Source organism: Felis catus, chromosome B4, assembly GCF_018350175.1.
Source record: "Felis catus isolate Fca126 chromosome B4, F.catus_Fca126_mat1.0, whole genome shotgun sequence".
In the NCBI taxonomy this organism is placed as follows: Eukaryota; Metazoa; Chordata; class Mammalia; order Carnivora; family Felidae; genus Felis; species Felis catus.
This window is the reverse complement of record NC_058374.1, coordinates 10,839,390-10,859,269: the sequence shown is the minus strand read 5'-3', so window position 1 is coordinate 10,859,269 and position 19,880 is coordinate 10,839,390. Positions and strand designations below refer to the sequence as shown.

General features: G+C 42.8%; 1 protein-coding gene and 1 long non-coding RNA gene across 17 annotated transcripts in view; one reads left to right on the top strand and one right to left on the bottom strand.

The window, feature by feature from the left end:
- Positions 1 to 19,880, top strand: part of LOC123386801 — a 50,633-nt gene that overhangs the window by 13,594 nt on the left and 17,159 nt on the right. The gene's annotated exons all lie outside the window — the stretch shown is intronic.
- Positions 11,630 to 19,880, bottom strand: part of CELF2 (CUGBP Elav-like family member 2) — an 840,819-nt gene continuing 832,568 nt past the window's right edge. For 15 of the 16 annotated variants that reach the window (XM_019833918.3, XM_011283568.4, XM_023256326.2 and 12 more), the window contains one exon: positions 11,630 to 19,411. In XM_019833918.3, the coding sequence (XP_019689477.1) occupies positions 19,284 to 19,411 (128 nt within the window). In that variant the 3' untranslated portion in view covers positions 11,630 to 19,283. The remainder of the gene's footprint in view (positions 19,412 to 19,880) is intronic. The other variant, XM_023256324.2, reaches the window with a different exon arrangement.

Genomic DNA, 19,880 nt, shown 5'->3' with positions numbered 1-19,880 from the left:
ATCAACTTCTTCCAGCCTCCTGTGAATGTTGATATTTTGACCTCTTTCCATGAATCATGAATGTTCTTTATAGGATCTAGAATGGTGAATCCTTTCTAGAAGATTTTCAATTTACTTTGCCCAGATCCATCAGAGAAATCATTATCTATGGTAGATATGGGCATGTGAAATGTGTTTCTTAAATAGTAAGACTTGAAAGGTGAAATGATTCCTTGAACCATGGGCTGCAGAGTGGATGTTGTGTCAGCAGGCATGAAAACAACACTAATCTCATCATACATCTCCATCAGCGCTCTTGGGTGATGAGGTGCATTGTCAATGAGAAGTCATATTTTGAAAAGAGTTTTTTTTTTTTCTGAGAAGTAGGTCTCAACAATGGGCTTAAAATATTCAGTAAATCATGTTGTAAATATGTGCTGTCATCCAGGCTTTCTTGTTCCATTTATAGAACATAGGTAGAATAGATTTAGCATAATTCTTAAGGGCCCTAGGGTTTGTTGAATGGTCAATGACCATTGGCTTCAGCTTAAAGTCACCAGCTGCATTAGCCTTTAACAAAAGAGTTAACCTGTCCTTTGAAGCTTTGAAGCCAGGCACTGACTTCCCTTTAGATATGAAAGGCGTAGACGCCATTTTCTTCCAATAGAAGGCTGTTTTATCTGCATTGAAAATCTGTTGTTTAGTGTGGCCACCTTCATTAATTATCTAGGTAGATCTTCTGGATAACTTGGTACAGCTTCTACATCTGCACTTGCTACTTCACCTTGCACTTTTATGTTACGGAGATGGTGTCTTCCTTAAATCTCATGAACCAACCTCTGCTCGCTTCATACTTCTATAGCTTCCTCTCTCTCTCATCCTTCATAGAATTGATGAGAGCTCGGACCTTGCTCTGGATGAGGCTTTGGCTTAAGGGAATGTTGTGGGTGGTTTGATTTTCTATCTAGACCACTAAAACTTTATATCATCAATAGGATGTTTTGCTTTCTTATCATTTGTGTGTTCACTGGAGTAGTACTTTTAATTTTCTTCAAGAACTTTTACTTTCGCATTCACAACTTGGTTAACTCTTCAGCACGAGAGACCTAGCTTTCAGTCTGTCTCTGCTTTTGACATGCCTTCCTCATCAAGTTTAATCGTTTCTAGCTTTTGATTTAAAGTGAGCAATGTGCAATTCTTCTTTTCACTTGAACACTTAGAGGCTATTGTAGGGTTATCAATTGACCTCATTTCAGTGTGGTTTTGTCTCAAAGTAGGGAGGCCTGAGGACAAGGAGAGAGATGGGGAACAGCTGGTTGTTGGAGCAGTCAGAATTCACATAACTTGTATCAGTTAAGTGTGTCATCTTATATGGGTGTGGTTTATGGTGCCCCAGAACAATTATAATAGTAGCATCAAAGATCACTGCAGAGCATAACAAATATAATAATGAAAAATTTTGAGGCGTTGTGAGATTTACCAAAATGTGACACAGAGACATGAAGTGAATAAATGGTGTTGGAAAACTGGCACTGACAGACTTGCCTGATGCAGTGTTGCCACAGCCCTTCATTTTGTAGAATATCCAGTATCTGTGAAGCACAATAAAATGAAGTGCAATAAAATAAGATATGCCTGTATTGTTACGAAGTTCCTTCTGAGAACCTTTTTGCTTGTTCCATCCATTAAGTTCTGGTATGCTTTGTTTTCATTTTTGTTTCTCAAAATACTTTTTAATTTTTCCTTAACTTCTTCTTTGATCCTTTGTTTAGGAGAGTGTGGCTTAATTTGTATGTATTTGTAAATTTTCCTGTTTTACTCTAGTTATTGAACTCTAGTTTTGTATCATTGTGGTCAGAGAAGTTGCTTCGTATTATTTCAATCTTCCTGAATTTGCTAAGACTTGTATTGTGGCTAACATGGACTATCCTAGAAATTGTTCCAAGTGCAGTTGAGAAGAATGTGGGTTCTACTGTTGTTGAATTGAATATTCTCTTATGTCTGTAGGACCATTTGGTCTATATTGTTGTTTCGAATCCATGGTTCTTTATTCTCTTTATTGTCTTTATTATCTGCCTAGATTATCAACCCATTGTTGAGAGGGGTATTCTCTTTATTGTCTTTATTCTTTGCCTAGATTATCAACCCATTGTTGAGAGGGGTATTAAAGTCCCCAACTATTATTGTACTCCTTGTTTATTTCTCCTTTAGCTCTACTAGTTTTTCTTTATGTATATAGGTTCTCTGATGTTGGGTGCACAAATATTTAAATTATTATGGTTTCTTTATGTATTGATATTTTTATGGTATAATGACTTTCTTTGTCTCTTTTAAAACCATTTTTAGTTTAAAGTCTATGTTGTCTGATATAAGGATAGCTACCCCAGTTTTTATTTTTGTTTCTGGTTACCATTTGCTTGAAATATTTTTTCCATCCCTTCACTCTCAGTCTGCATTTGTCTTTAAGACTAAAGTGAATCGTTTGTTGGATCTTGTCTTTTTATCCATTTAGTTATTCTTCATCTTTTGATTGGAGAATTTAACCCATTTACATATAAGTAGTTATTGATAAGTAAGGACTTACTATTGCTATTTTGTTAATTTTTTTCTGTAGCTCCACTGTTCCTTGTTTCTTATCGTGGTGCCTTTTTTGTGTGTGTTTTGATGTTTTCTAGTGTTATTGTGCTTTGACTTCTCTATCATTCCTTTTTGTGTAATTACTACAGGTTTTTCCCTTGCCACCATGAAGCTTACATAAAATATCTTAAAATTATGACACCCTGTTTTAAACTAACAACTTAACTTCCATATAATTTCTGTGCCTTACACCTTTATTTCTTCTCCCTTTGACATTTTAGGTTATTGGTGTCACACTTCTCATATTTTTTATATTGTGTAACTAATAATTGTGGTTATGGTTATTTTTACTACATTTTTACTTTTAAACTAGAGTTGTAAGTGAATTACATACCTCCATTACCATATTACAGAATCTGACTTTGAGTGTATACCTACCATTATGTTTTACACTAACTTGTTATGTTTTTATAATGTTACATACCGTCCTTTTGTTTCTGCTCAAACAACTCCCTTGAGCATTTCTTGTAAGGCAAGTCTAATGGTGATGAATTCCCTCAGCTTTTGTTTGTTTGGGAAAGGCTTTATCCCTCAATTTCTGAAGGACAGCTTCACTGACCATAGCATTCTTAATTGACCTTTTTTTTTTTTTCCTTTTAATATTTTGAAAATATATCATGTGACTAGTTTGGCCTGAGAAGTTTCTTTTTCTTTTTTTCAAGTTTATGTATTTATTTTGAGAGAGAGAGAGCGGGACATGCATGTGAGTGGGGGAGGAGCAGGGAGAGAAGGAGAGAGAGAATCCCAAGCAAGTTCTGCATTGTCAGTGCACAGCCTGATACAGGGCTCAATCTCATGAACTATGAGATCATGACCTGAGCCAAAATCAAGAGCTGGACACTTAACTGCCTGAGCCACCCAGGTGCCCCTGGCCTGAGAAGTTTTTTTTTTTTTTTTTTTTCAACGTTTATTTATTTTTTGGGACAGAGAGAGAGACAGAGCATGAACGGGCGAGGGGCAGAGAGAGAGGGAGACACAGAATCAGAAACAGGCTCCAGGCTCTGAGCCATCAGCCCAGAGCCTGACGCAGGGCTCGAACTCATGGACCGCGAGATCGTGACCTGGCTGAAGTCGGACGCTTAACCGACTGCGCCACCCAGGCGCCCCTGGCCTGAGAAGTTTTTATTGAGAAATCTGTGAATAGTTTTATGGGCATTTGCCTACATGTAACTCCTCTCTTTTGCTGTTTTAAAAATTCTTCCTTTCTCCTTTGACTTTTTTTTTAAATGTATGTTTATTTATTTAAGGGTTTTTTTTTCTTATTTTGGAGGGAGAGAGTGTGAGTGGGGGAGGGGCAGAGAGAGAGGTGGACAGAGGATCCAAAGTGGGCTCTCTGCTGAAAGCAGTGAACCTGATGTCGGGCTCGAACTCATGAACCACAAGATCATGCCCCGAGCTGAAGTCAGATGCTCAACCGGCTGAGCCACCCAGGTGCCCCAATGTTTATTTATTTCTGAGAGAGAGAGAGAGAGAGAGAGAGAGAGAGAGAGAGCGAGCATGAGTGAGCAAGCAGGGGAGGGGCAGAGTGGAAGGGAGACACAGAATCTGAAGTAGGCTCCAGGCTCTGAGCTGTCAGCACAGAGCCTGATGCGGGGCTTGAACTCTAGAACCACAAGATCATAACCTGAACCGAAGTTGGATGCTTAACCGACTGAGCCACCCAGGTGTGCCCCTCTTCCTCCTTTGACTTTTGACAGTTTAATCATAATGTATTTCTCTGCAGCCCTAATGTGGTTTGTGATATTGTGGTTCACTCTTTTTGGGGTCCTTTGGGATCCTTGGATCTGGATGTCTTTTTTTTTCTGCCAGGTTTGGATTTGGAAGTTTTCAGTCATTGCTTTGAATGTACTTTCTGTTGCTTTCTCTTTTTCTTCTAGAATTCTCATCATGTGAATATTGTTTTCATTGTGTCTCATAAATCTGATAGGCTTTTATCACTCTTTTTCATTCTTTTTAAATTTCTGGTCCTATGACTGAATAATTTCAAATGTCGTATTTTTCAGGTCACTCATTGTTTCTTCTGTATGGTTGAATCTGCTTTTAAAGTTCTGTGTTGAATTCTTCAATTCAGTTATTGTATGTTTAGCTCTGGGTTTTTTTCTTGTATGGTTTCTGTTTTTTTGTGGAATGGTTTCTATGGTTTCTTTGTTTCTTTGTTTGTGCATTGCTTTCCTAGTATTATTTACTTTTCTGTGTCTTTTTTTTTTTTTTTTTTTTTTTGTAGTTCACTAAACTTCTTAAGGTAACTAGTCTGAATTTTTCACAATACATAGATGTCCAGTTTTTTTAGGGTCAGTTATTAGAGCTTTACTAGGTTCTTTTGGTGGTGTCCTATTTACCTCCTTTTTTGTGATCCTTGATTCTTTCCATTGGTTCTGTCCATCTGAGTAAGTGATCTCTAAGATTTTGCAAGTTTGCTTTGGCAGAGGCAGTCTTCACCCATCAGCTCAGTTTGGGTTTCTAGGTGTGTCTGCTGGTAATGTCCTTGGGCAGGTCGGGCCGGCTTTTAGGGTCTATTTTTGGGGGAGGGAACCGTTTGGGTTCTGAGGTCAGAATGGAGGATGGGCCCCTTGCTGAGAATGGCTGGATAGGACTTCTGGCTTGGTTTCCTGCCAAAGTGAGGATGCAGGATGGGTTCCTTGGTTGCCTGGATTCATTGGTCAGGCTTTACTAGAAGGTCTGGGCTGCGTACTGTACTCGGCAGTAGGTGGGACTGTGAATTAGCTCTCTGCTGTTTGGGGACCAGGAGTGTGCACTGAATATCCCGGTTAGGTGAGGCCACTGGTTTTGCTGAGCAGACGGGGAAAGCCATCTGCTGTACTCTCCGTCCCAATGCCACCGAAAGCAGGGCTTTCGGATGGGCTACTTGCTGGTGAGATTCTTTGTCAGGCGGACTGAAGGCTGTATTCAGCCGGAAATGGAGTTATAAATTGCTTTTCCTGCTTAGGCACGGCGGGAGATGCAGCTCCCCGGCCACTGAGGCTTTTTGTGGTCTTGACTCAGGCTGGCCTGTGCCCCAGGTTCCTTGGCCAGACAAGACCACTGGCTTTGCTCCGGAGGTGATCAGCTCTGCCCACCTGCCTCCTGGCTCAAGCATTGCCGAGTTATGCAGCAGCTTCAAGGTATACGTGCCAGCTCTTCCTGTCAGATGGGGCGGGGGTCCGTACTCTGCAGGAGATGGGGCTGTGACTCAGTTCTCCTGCCTGGGTGAGACTGGGAGGGGAACTCCCCAATTTTCCCTCACAGGCTTTCCGGTTGGGAGCGTCTGGGAGCCATGTTTCCCAGCGGGTAAGGTGACTCAGCTCCTCTGCCTGAGGATGGGTAGACCAGGCTCCAGGGCCAGCAGAACTCCTTACGTGAGCACCTGAGTCAGGCTGACCGGGCTCCTCCTGAGTTCTCTGGTCAGACTGTGCCACCGATTTGGTTTTGCCCGTGAGCAAATCCGCTGGCTGGGCATACTGCGTGGGCTCTACAGGTGGGAACTTGGTCTCCCAAGATCTGAGTGCTGGTTGCTCAGGACCCTCCCTGCTTCTCTATCACAATCGGATACCTCGTGATCGAGTCCCACAGAATCCCCTGTATGCCCTATGGGGCAAAACCAGAGTAGGGGCTCCCATGAAGTGACCCACAGTGTTGGGGGTGGGGCTGGATGTCATCCCTGGGCTCTCTTTTCCCACTGGAGGAACCCTATGCTCAGGATAGACTTGTCAGCATCGTGCCTGCTGGCCTGGGGGAGTGTGGTCAGTAGGTAGCGTTCCCCTCACCCTTGAGGTGCCGTCTGGCTTGGTCTCTGTGGTGCCGGTGGGTGCTTCAGCCTCACTCCTGTGTTCTGGGATTCTAGTGGCGTCTTGTCCGTGGATTCTAGTGGCGTCTTGTCCGTGGATTCTAGTGGCACCTTGTCCGTGGATTCTAGTGGCGCCTTGTCCGTGGATTCTAGTGGCGCCTTGTCCGTGGATTCTAGTGGCGTCTTGTCCGTGGATTCTAGTGGCGCCTTGTCCGTGGATTCTAGTGGCGCCTTGTCCGTGGATTCTAGTGGCGTCTTGTCCATGAATAGTTGTTAGTGGTTCTTGTGAGGGGGAGTGAAGCCTCCAGCCTCTGCCCGTCTTGGTGATGTCACTCCTATCGCATTCTTTAATGACAGAGTCCTCTCCGTATTTCCTTCTTGGTTGTTCCAGCCAACTTGATGAAAGCCCTTCTCACCTTTCATCCCAGGAACAGGGAAGTCGAATTAGAAATCTCTCTTCTCTGAAGCCCGCCCTGCAGAGGGTGGGACACCAGGGAAAGCTGGCAGGTGTCACCAACATTTTACTGCGTCTGGGCTGAAGCTGATACTAGGGTTGGGGTGGACCTACCTCCGTAGGAGAACTCGGTGAGGCTCTTGGATGGTGGAGCACACACTCACAGTGGGATGGGAAGGTGGGCAGAGTGGGTGGGCAGAACTGGGTGCAGAGCTAGCTTGTGGGGCCTGGGACTTCATACAGGTGGACGGTGACTCCACCGTCAGCTCTGCAGGACGTCTTGTCATGCCAAGGCTCTGTCTCCCCTCACCAGTCCCCTCCCATCTTCCATGTACCCTATAATGGGAAGGTTCTCCTTTGTTTCAGGTCATACTGTTTAAAGAGATGAACTTAGTGGATGAACACATTCCGTAGACCGCAAAGAATGTGCCACAGTTGGCCGGTTTGGAAACATGACTCTTGAACACATAGAGCCGCTTCGCTCAGCTCTGTCCTTTGTAGAGACTTTGGTGTATAGAAGACTTTAGAGCCAGCTCCTCTGCCCCCATCACCCATGTTATTTCATTCCGAGGACAGACCTTTTAGCTCTAGCCAGGGAGACGTTGTGCCTAGTGGTGCTGAGCCCCGCCAAGGACTAAAATATCTGAAAGAACTGTCATCTGGGTGGAGCTCCAGTACGAAGCTTCATGTGTGTGATAACACTGTCTGCGGTGCAGACACGATGTTTTGTTGGGACGGTCCACAGGCTCATTTGAAGGGTTTCTCCTTACCTGGCACATTTGCTAACGATGGCAATTTCCCGGAGGCAAGACCATCTATTGCTTGTCTTTGCAGTCCCAGCGCCTGCTAGAGGGCCCCGCATGTGGTAGCTGCTTAATACGTATCTTTGGAATAAATGAACCATTAATTGATGATGCAATGTTTCTGTGGTAGCTAACACATCACTGGATGCATTTCCTGGATGCCGGGAGCTAAATGGCATCCCGGTAGCAGCATCAACTTTTTGCCTTTTCGAGGCCGTTCCAATGACTGAGTGGTACCATACTGCCTGGGGCTGGTCTGGGCCCTATCCTGGCACATTGAACAGTAGCTGCAAATGGGAGACGAGGCAAATGGGAGTTGACTTGCTGCCTAGGAATGCCGAAGAATCATATGCCTTTACTCATAGTTTTTTTTGGTATTGATTTGTATTCCTTTCTGTAGCTTTTCTGGTCTTTTAGATGTTAAAAATCTTTCTAGGAATAGTCCTTACATGTAAAATATTTCTGAGAGGGTGCAAAATTTAGCCTGAAAGAGATGACAGCATACCGAAGGTGGCTTGACCTGATGGTAGGAATGTCCTTCCATTCAGGACTCAGTGGCTGATTGGCCCTGTGGCAGTAAGGAAAAACCTGCATATTTGGGATCCTCAAGCAGGGAGTATTCTTCTTTGTCCCCACCTATGTCCCAGGCCTCACATCGTGGCTCCTGACTTTTGCTGAGAGGTGTCCAGTTTCCACCATCGTCAACCATAATCCAGACCATAGCATAATCAGAACTCCCTCCACAGATATTTCTTGAGTTGTCCATTTAATATGGAATGCCCTTCTCTGGTCCCAGCAAGATCACCTGTTACATTGATACATCCATCTATCTATCCCCCCATCTACTCTTCTACCCATCCACCCTTCTTCCTTCCTTCCTTCCTTCCTTCCTTCCTTCCTTCCTTCCTTCCTTCCTTCCTTCCTTCCTTCCTTCTATCCATCCATCCATCCATCCATCCATTCACCAACCCACCCATCCACTCATCTCTCTCTGTCGCCATCCTTCCATCCACCCAACAGTTTTGAACACTGACTATATGGCAGGTACTGTGTGAGGCACCAAATATACAGTGATGGAGAGACAGGCACCTCCAGAGAGCTCATGTTCTAGCGTAAGGAGACAGACATAAGCAACGTGTAAACAGTGCACAGTAAATAGCGAATGTCGTGATGCATCGCAGACAAAGAACTATGAGAATATAGAAGGGTGGAGAGACGAGAGAGGAAAGGAGAGAATGACTCCAAAGGCAATCAGTATTTGTCACAAGGCTTAGGTATTGATGAGCCTCTCTCTCAGTTATCCTCTTCTAAAACAGTGTTTTAAAAATCTTCATGCTTTTAGTAGGAAAATGGTTTTTCTAAATGAAATCCTACATGAGACAACCAGTAAATAAACAAAAGCAGAGTATCTTTGGTTAAATCGGGGATGGGGTCAAGATGGGGCTGGTGGTCTAGAAAGATCTCTGCTTGGCTACATTCAAGCTTCTGAGCCCTGACCTCTGTTCTTCCCAAGGTGGTGAAAGTTGTATTGATTCTGGTTGTTGCTGTGGACACAGCTTTGCCTTGGAAGGGCAGAGAACCTACAGGCTATTAACAGGCAAATCTCTAGGTGATTTTGACACCCACCTAGGACCCATACTGGATAGCTGGGTTTTTCTTTTGTGGAAGAGAGACCTAAATATAATACTTAGAGGTAGGAAGGGGTGGATTAGAGCGAGGAATCAGTTACCCCTTTTGGGATGGAGTTAGTTCTTTGTCTCCCTGGCTCAGGGCAGGACTGTGTGGGTGTGCTAGCCTGTAACGTGTGGTGGGCATGCTTCTGGTTTATAGTTTCTCATGACGCGAGGAGCCTGTTCCGGGTCTTGTTAGTGCAGAGATCTGTACCTGAGGAGCTGTGGTATCTGGTCTCGCCTTGTCCATGTTTGTCTCAAGAACCCAGGGAGAGCTGTGGGGCTCTCTGGGGTTGGCTGAGAGTACACGTGGTAGGAGAGAGTAACAGACCAGGCCCGCGGAGGGGAGCTTGGCTGGCCGTGTCAGTAAATACTACCGCTGCTACATACTGGTTGACTTCACTGAGCGCTCCCGGTGTGGTTGACCCTGCTCTGAGTGTTTTCTGCGTGTTGGCTTAATTAATCCTCACAAGAAGCCCACGTGGAAGGTACTTTTTCATCCCTGTTTTGCTAATGAGGGTAAGGCACAGAGAGATTCCGTGGATAATTAGTGGTAGAGCTGGCCTCCCAACTGAGGCAGCGTGGCTCACCAGAGAATGCTCCTAAGAGTGTTGCGTACCTTTAACGCCAGCTTCACGTAAGAAAGTTCATTCTGTCTCAGAAGCGGGGATGCTTATTTGGGGCTTTAACTATAAGTGACCAGTCTCTTACATTTATATATTTCATATGTATAGATTTATGCATTCATTTTTCATTTTCAAAAACATCCCGCAGATGTAGGCAGGTGTAAGTTGATGCCCGCTTTGCTGCCCCGTAGAGAAAGGTAAGAAGAAGTGTAGCTTTCCCCCGAAGCACCTCCCGCCTGACACACCCGCGAGCCTCATTCTGAGCCAGGTCTCCCAGCACGTAGGCAGGCCCGGGGTGGCGAGTCAGTAGTGGGGGGACCACTGAACTGGGGCTGAGAGGGAGAGGGCACGCGCTGGTTTTCCTTCTTTCCTGACGGAGCCTCAGAGCTCTCCTACCCGTTATCGCCTTGGATAGGTTGTCTTAAAAAAAAAAAAAAAAAAAAAAAAAAAAAGATGCTTCCTAGATACGTGACTGATGCTCAGGGCAAGACTATGAAAAAGTACTTCCTAGGGTCCCTCCGTGTGTAAGCACCTGTTCAACACTTGAACCCAGGTCATTTAGAACTATGGTTCTCAAAATGTTAAAAAAAAATTTTTTTTTTAAACAGAACTTCTTTCCCCTAACCCAAACTCCATGGCTCCGGCAAGCACAGTCTGTCTAGACCCTTTGATTTTACTACCCTTGGCGATTTCTCTGACCCTTCGCTTTCACTAGAAGTTTTTGTTTTTGTTTTTGTTTTTGTGACAAATTGATGAGTAGGATGTGGGAGGAGGCAGAGACTGGAAGAAGAATTTTGGATTGTCTGTGGATTTTCATTAGCCATGCTGTCTCTGTCCCTCATTATCAGGGATTACAAAGATTTGTTTTATAAGGGATTAGGATGCCTGTGCCATTTTTCAAGTAGAAGTTTAGGAGTTCTTCTTAGAATCAAACATTAATCAAGAAAAACAAATGTAACATAAAACCCCAAAGCAAAAAAATCCAAGAGAACGCTCCACTCTGTTCAGACTTGTGGCCTGTAGGAAAAATTTCCAAAGTATTTCTTCAAGGGGCCAAGCAGCAGGACTCCCATTTAAGCTTTGCAGCTGTTCTAGGATGTCTCTCTCACATACCGCCTTGAAATGGTACCCTTCTCATCCTCAATGATCAAACGCCCTCTCTTGCTCGCGCTCATTTTGCAGTCCCGAATAGAACTGCCATTGCTCTCCGGCAGGGTATAGTTTTTAGAGTCACAGCATTTTGGGAGAGCACTGACGCAAACCAGCATTATTCTCGGATCTTTCTTTCCTGCCCCCTTTCTTCTGGGCCTGGAGAGATCACGTTCAGAAAGACACTCGGGTTTTCTAGTGTAGGGCCAGTTCTAGATGCTTCCCAGGGGTCTTTGGCAGTGAAGGGATCGCTCTCTTCTGCCACCCATCGTGCCCTGGGTAGAGGTTTGCCACGGTCACCAGTAAGGGGACGGTTTTCCAGATAGACGTCTGCTAAAATGTACTCGGAAGAACTTCCCCCCACTCCATTTTGTTTCCAAAGAAAATTTATTGAATAGTAAGTCATAAAGCCAGTGATATAATTTTAATGAAAAATATCCTGTATCACTCAAGACTTAAAAGAACAAAGATACCCCTTAGAAACACTGCCTTGAAAAATAATCACATTAACTTTACACACAACAGAGTCCTTTCTTAAGCTTTATTTAAGAAATCGAGTACTATATAGTTCAATATATATAAGACACATCCAGTATTGTGTTCCTGATAGCAAGTGCATAGATTTTGTTAAGATATCATTTCACTCGATATAAACGTTTTATGGTCACATGAAGATAGTATTCCCAGTGATTCTGCCCAAGCATGAGAGGAGAAAACAGAACACAGCAAAAATAGTGAGCTACAACAGAGATGAAAAACAAAACAGCGAATTAGCAGAACAGTCGATTCCTGATAAGTGAATAAGCTGATTGTTTGGTCACAATGTTTTATTCACTTATCAGGAACGATTCACAGTACATTGATGTTCACTGTGTTTCCTAGCCTGCCAGCTAAGAGTCCCAGCCCACGGACTGTTCTAAGTGCTGTGGGCCGGGCAGACGTGTGTGGCTGCCGTCAGCGTGGTAAATGTTGGCAGTTCTGTAGTTTCCCAAGGTGGCCGTGTGTGGCAAACAGATACACCTCGCTAACTGACACTGCAGTGGTGTTTTACAGAATCAAAATGAGAAGTATGAATTCAAGCAGGGACCAGCTGTACAATCATGAGCACTTCAGGGAACTAGCAGTTTTGTCCCCTTCTTTGGAGAATTCCCGTTTGTGTTGTTTTCCTAAAACAACAACAAAAGAAACTGGCTTTGTCTTCCCCTTCTTTTACTTAGCATGAGTGTTTTGCCTTGTGCCAAATGGTGGATATATATATATAGTTGTATTACTTACAGGTTTTAAAAAGAAACACTTGCATCTCGGAAAGAATCAATCACCCTCCTTACCCCCTTCTCCCTCCCTCCCCCATCAACAAAAGAAAACAAAACACGCCCTTAGCCATCTTGCCCCACTGAGGTAAGCGGTGGGTTCTCAGGCAGTCTCATGAAGTGTGAGATTTAAAGCGGAAGTATTGGCTGGAAGTCAGCTCCTGTCCGTGCAGGCTTGGAGCTGGCAGAAGTCACTTCACCCAGGTGTTCGGCCTGTGGGGGGAAAGAGCCTCCTTTCCTCCGCCTCACCGGGCCCCTCTGTCGTTGAGCCGACTAGAAAAGGCAACCTAGGGGGCGGAGGGGCCGCCGAAACCAGAGGGCGAAGGGCTTGAGCACCTGCAGGGAAAACCTCACTGGCAGCCAGAGGAACGCTGCCCGGTGCCGGGTGGCCTGAGTCAGACAGAGTTTGTGCGTCTGAAAGGTTGGAAGGAGAGCTAAGACAGAGGGAGCAAACATCGGTGGAATCTTTTAAGAGCACTTGGAGAGCGGTCAGATTCCTGAGCTTAAGAGATGGGCAGAAAAGGGAGAGGGGCTTGGAGCTTCAGTTTCAGAGGGCCTACGAGGAAGTTTTTTTTCTTTCGTTTTTTTTGGTAACGGGTTGGGGTGATAGTGGGGGACAGGGTTTTAAAAAACAGATGTTCGTTCAGGAGGGAGTGTGTGGATGCATATGGCATTCCTGGCTTTCATTTGGAGATGGATGATAGATTATGAAGATGTGAGCATGAGAACCTTTACCTCCTTCCCCTCCCATCTCCGAGGAGAGCTTCTAGATTGAGCACTTGGAAGGATTTCCTTTGTTTTCTGTTATTTTTAATAATGAAAGCTGCCCCTGGATTCAGTTAGCTCTTAAAAATAAATTACCTTTCTATAAGTAGGTAGTGATTAATAGCAACGCATGAACTTAAGTTGAACCCTTTTCCCATCTTCTGTTCACCAGGTCGGTTGGTTGGTTCTTCCCTTAGAGCTCACCTCTTTAAAATACGTGATGAGTTTCTAAGCAGGTTTTGCACCCACGTGCCTTTAGCCTTGTGGGGAGGTGGGAGGAGCCCTGGCTCTGCTGCTGGGACCTTTCTTAAGGTGATGCAGCAGAGCGGTTGTGAGGGAGTGTTAGGAGCCGCGTACACGCACCCGCGAGGGGGACAGGGCGAGAGGACAGAGGGTGAAATGTAACCCTGTGCTCACAAGACCGGAAAAGGTCTTGGCAAATCCGACACCGGAGGCAGTTATTTAGGTGAAAGATAGCAGTAAGTAGTGGCGGTCTTGGAAGCAGTGGTTAAAATGGGCTGTTTGTTGTACATAAATCGGAGGTGGCTGGTGTGTGGTTTTCTCTTTCCCCAAATCAGATATTCACTTAGGTGGAATCGACTGTATCTTTTTACACAACATAGAGAAAAAAAACAGATACGTGAAACAGTGAGGTGTGTAGATGCATCACCAACACAGAATGACTACCAACAATACAACACGCAGAGAGAGAAACAAGTATTAGGAAAATGGTTTAATATTGGAGACAGAAGCAAAAAACTGCATCACACAATAACATACGTTACAAAAATAAGTTTGACTGTTTCAACTACACGGTTATGTTCACAATGAGGACAGAAGAATCAGAAAAAACTTTGATCTAAACAGCAAAAAAGCAAACCCCTAAAGTTGTAACTAATACATTTATCCACTTAAAGTGACTGAGTACTTCTAAATCTAATTACCTTATTGTGTAACTGCACAATACAGAATAAAAAGTGAAACTTACCGCTGTATTTTAAGACAAAATTCTAATGCTAGATATAAGCAAAGGGAAAAAAGAAATCAAGCCAAAGTTTTTAATTCTCAAAAGAAAAGCAACTTTCTTTCTATCAACCAGAAATCAAACTTGAAATCAGTCATTGTCAGGGGGCCCACTAGAGTAAGCCACAAAAATTTCCATTTTTTTTTTAATCTCCAGTATAAAAAGTTCCACTGGTACAAAATGCGTAAGTACAATCAGTTGTAGAAATAGGAAAGCCTGCGTATTTTTTTTTTTTTTTTTGGCTCAAATTCCATCAAACAACAAAATCCAAATGCATCAATAAAACAAACAATACTCAAATGGTCTTACAGTTTCCACTAGGTTGCATTAACTTTGGCTTTTCTCAGACAATATTTAAAAACTATTTTGTAATTCTAAACAAAATGATATTATTAATCTACAAACAACAATTCTCACAGCACAAAAAAACACAAATACATTTTTTGTATGACATTATTCAAAAAGGTAATGAAACTACAGGTTTTTTTAAAATTTTATTTCTTGTTAATTAGCACTTAAGATAATAAAAACAAACAGTAAAATGAGTCCAGAGTAGCACAAGCCAAAGAACTGTAACCCCTATGGTGAAAGAAAGATGAACTTGTTACGCCTTTGAGGACGGCCATTTTCTCACGATTCTCGAATTTAGTTTAAAAACGACTATTCTCTACACTTGATTTAAAAAAAACAAAACAAAACAGTTTCCTGTGTGTTTTTTCTTCTGGCACAGGCCCTTTGCACCCTTGCAGCTTTTTTCCTTTTTATAGTAAAAGATAAAGTGAGTAAAAGGACAGTTTGTCTCTGAGGGTTAGCTTTAAGAACAATGCAAACATGCAAAAAAACCCCAAAAACAAAAAACCAAAACAAGAGAAACCCCCAAACTTTGCCCTTCAGTGTCTGGCTGCCTGCAAAAGAAGAGACACCCAGTGCGAAGTGCCCGTCTTGAGCCTGCGGTCACCGTCACCGGCACTCAGGCTCCTCTTGGGGAGATGCAGGCGGGTGAAAGGAGAGGACAGGCTGAAACTCAGATGGTGTTCTCTTGTGTTCTGTGCCTCCACGAGCCACCCTGTGCTGTATGTGAGAGACACGTGCGGTAACTTCTGGTATTAAGCTGACTGCTGCAGGAAGTACAAAATAGCCCTCAAAGGATGAAGGAAGGCCCCAGCAGTAGTAAACACGTGTGAGGATAATACAGATCGTTTCGTTGTAAGTGCATGTGCTGGAAGAAGGAAACTTGTTTTGAGTTTGTGGTTTTGTTTTTGTTTTTTGCATCATTAGAGGCTAGTCCTTTCCATCCCAGGGCTATCCCAGCCACATGAAACCAAGCAGAGTGGGGAGTGGGAAAAAGGAGGAAGGAAAGGGAGCCAGCAGTTTCTGAACTCCTTTAGAGACTAAGAAGCTTCCAGGGCCTCTTTCAAGAAGGCGGGAGTTTGTGTTGGGGCTTGAGGGATGACCTAGGGGTTTGTCAAGACAGCCAGAGAGAGCTGTTCAGCGTGAAGTCGAAGTCCAAGTACTATGGCACTTGACAAAGTGGCAGGAGGACCTGGTACTAGGTATTTGGTCAGTAACTGTGATAAAGAACAGAGTTTTACTTCCGTGGTCAGTCCCTTGTACGTGATTTCAGTTCATAAAGTTAACCCAAAGGGAAAGGGCTATCAGCTTCTAACCCCAGACACCTTGCTTAATCAGAGGTATCTGCTGGGATCAGAGAATGCTCAGCACAAAGGCTGATGAGAAACAAAAATTCCTCAAAATACTACCTCAACACAAAGTCGCTTCATTGGAAGTAGAATGAAAATATTCTGCACTAGAACAGACCCCTGAACCTGATCTCAAAAGCATCCATGAGTTAAGGTTAATGTAAGTGCTGAATCTGCCTACCATCCATCCCCCTTTAGAAGGTTTAGCCAATAAACTTTTTAATGAAAACCAGAGAAGGAATTTCAGGAGCATACGGATTTTTTTTTTAAATGATGAGAGATAATCAAAACGACAACAAAAAAATGGTGTAGGGTAAAAAAAATCAGAGAGGGTTAGAGTATATTCTTTTTCCTTCAGATTTGCCTTGCAGAGTTTTCTTCTTTTGGGTCTCAACCAATGGATAAAAAAAGTAGGAAAGACAAAAACAAAAACAAAAAAAGATGTATCGGGGGGGATCCAAATTAGAAACACCCCGGAACAAAGAAAAATGATGACAGTATAAAAAGTTACCCACATTCCAGATAGCTCTGGGTAGAAAGGGTTAAAAGTTCAAAACTTTCTCACCTTAGAGGTTTCCATATATTATGAAGAAAATACATTGTGAGGTTGCCGTCACAGCATTGATGTGCAGAGCGGTTAAAAAAGTGAGACATGGGCACTTATACAATGTCTTACAAAAAACATCATAGAGAAATAACAAACAATAACAATTTCAGGCAACAAGACCACAGGATAGCAAGTTAACAAACTTTTTAACCTCTTTTTTTTTGTTTTTTGTTTTTTAAATATTAGGGATTTATACAAAACACATAATAAAATACCCATGTTATCAAATTACTTCTCACAAGAAACACACTGAAGCTCTAGGAAGGAAGTACCTTTGGAATTTGGCACTATATATTTTCACTTTTTTTCTTGAAAAGAAAAAAAAATCACATTTTGCTGAACACAAACACATCTAAATAGTCCACAATAAAAAAAAAAAATGACATCAATGCTTTACAAGCCAACACAAAACTTATTCTGGAATAGGTTTTTTTTTTTTTTTCCCCTCACATGAAATTTTTTTTTAAGCAAACATTTTTTTTTTGAAATTCTTTAAGTAAACCAATTCTAAACTTGTCTTATCAACAGAGAACATTAAGACCGTAAGACTCATGATGAAGCCACAACTTAATTCACAGAAGCACCAACGTAACACAGTTTACAGTAACCTTTCTCCTGTACATTGAAACAGTATAAAATATAGGTAATTTCATGTGCATTAAACCATGGATTGTCTAACTGTGAGTCAGTTCAGCAAAAGGTGACACAAATAGGTAGCATTTGCCCCAAAACAGGGTAAATATTTTTCTTATACTAATCTACAAAAAGTGGTTCTATATATATATCTTAATGAGAAAGTGAGCCACCTAAAATGGCCTTATCAAAAAACTTTACACTGCCTGAAAAATGTAAAAACTATTACAGACCTCTAGAGACTTAAAATCAGACAGTTTTTTTCTCAAACTGTTTTTGGAAGTAGTCTGTTAGAAACCAACATTCTGTGTCCCTGGACACATATTGCTATTGTTACCAGTGACCGGGAAGAATGCCAATCCCTGTATAATACTTTCAAGTCTGTTTTATGAAAAGAAAAAAAAATAAGAAAGAAACGTTTTTGCCACAGGTTTTTTCTATAATTAATTTGTCTAATAATAAATTTCAGTCTTGCATGAATGCAGCAATGTTTTTCACATTGACTTCCCAGAATTCAATAGCTAGATGAGGTCACATGCAAATTTCAAAGGTCAAACTAGATCAAAGGTCAGTAGGAGAACCAAATGTGATGTGAGGTCAGAAAGACATCAGAAACAATGACGGGACGATGAAACTTTTTTTTGAGACGCCACAGGGACATGCTAGGCAAACGGTGAACTAACGGGCATGAAGATGTCTAGGGAGAAAACAAGGGAGAGTAAAAAGTTACACAGAATCTACGCAGCAGCAACAAAATCACTCTTAAGGGTGCAGGAGAGAAACTAATGCAAATCTTAGGTCATTAGGGAGTCTACGAGCCATTCGCGTAATTTGCATTTCTTACAATCTTTATCCACAGCACAATGGAACCCCAAGAGAATCCATCCGGAGGAGGAGAGGGGATGGATTCTGGGTGTTTTGGGATGGGGGCTGGCAAGGGACAAGGGGAGAGGATCCAGTTTCAACGGATGTAACATATGGGGAGAGTCAGACGACTGAGCTGTAAACTAGATAATGGAAGTTACGAACAAAATAATCAGACAGATAACGAACAACGAGAGGATAAAGCATGAACTGTAGGCCTAGGGTTCAACGGTGAAAAAAAGCCCATTCCTAGAACGATTCCTCTAGAGACTACTTCAAAAGGATCTAGCTAGCACAGAGAACTGCTCTTTAGGTACCCAATAAGTTAACAATAGGCAATAAATAACTTCCATTATTTCTGAGGCAGTAAAAATTTTGTACAAAAATAGAAATGCTTTTTTTACAAATAAAATTTACAGGCCTGTGGCTTTCTTTTTTATTTATGTATTTATGTATTATTTATTTATTATTAAATTTATCTTTCAAGAAACATCAAGTATTTTCACTCATTTTTATTTTATTTTTAAACCCTGTAGCTTTAAGAAACAGATCTCTAAATCTTTTTTTTTTACATTAATCCTTTCTAAAAACTAAAAATAAAACAACGAAATAGACAACCAGTGTAATAATCTGACCAATAAATGTCATGTTTCTTTGAACCCTAAAATAAAATCCTACTTGTTAAAACAGAACCAAATGTAGTGGAAAGACGTTTGTGTTGTTTTAAGTGCTTCTCCTGGCTTCTCTCTTGCGCTACGCCACCACCTTAACCTCTAAACGGTTGGCGCCCTCCTCGAGGGTGGGCGCGCGGACAAGGAGGGGTGAATTCTCCAGGCAGTGCTCTGGGGCACCAGGGGTCTCAGAGTTAGAATTGCACATTAGCCTTTGTTTGCCTTTTAAATTCTCAAGATGTCATTTATTTATGTGTGTTTTTCTTAAAAAAAAAAAAAAAAAAAAAAAAAGCAAAACCGAAGAAACAAAAAACGAAAACAAAACGAAGGTAAAAGGAGATTCAAATTGCAAAACAAAGGAGAATACAGTGGCACAACTGGAAGAGGAGTTTACTCAATAGAAACAAGGTAGCCCGAGTTTTAATTATGGCGAACGGGGACGGGGGAGTGGGAAGGGGACATGGAGGCCTTATTGTAAAAATAACCGTCTCTCTTGGTAAAAGTTGGCAATGTGGTCCTCCTCTGCCTTTCCTGTTGAGAACAGGCTGGCTTGTGGGACTTACCCTAAGAAAGCTAAAATAAGAGCAGGGAGCCTCTGGGGTTAGGATCAGTAAGGTTTGCTGTCGTTTTTGGAGCGCTTCAGCTGGACCTTCAAGCGTTTCATGCCAATCTGAAAGCCATTCATAGCCTGGATAGCAGCTTGTGCAGACACCGGATTGTCGTAGCTAACAAAACCTGGAAAACACAAGGGGAAGGAGGGTGGGAATCAACATGGAGAGGGAGCAGGGCGTCACGGGGTGGCTGGAGAGTTAGCGGAAAGTGGTAGGTGATGTGCACGTCCTGTGGGCTCCGTGCAGCGCCACTCAGCTCACTGTGTGCCTACCATGTACGGACACGCGGCGTTTATGGGCAGCACCGGAAATCTCCACTGAGAAGCAGGGAGAAAAGCTGATGCATCACGGCAACAAAACCCGTCTGTGCAAAGCTACATCTCCAACTCCCGGCCTCTTTTGTTTACCGAACCCTTCTGAGAGAGCCCCGGGTTCCCTGAAGTGGTGCTCATGGGAGCATAGGGATACATACTCCAGGGTTCAAAGGGCCCCCCCAGAGGCTCACAGGTCCCAACCCAGTGAGGTTTAAAGGCAGGGCTGGTGACGGTGCCCTGCAAAGATCCTGACTTTCATTCCAATTCTCCATCTGTATC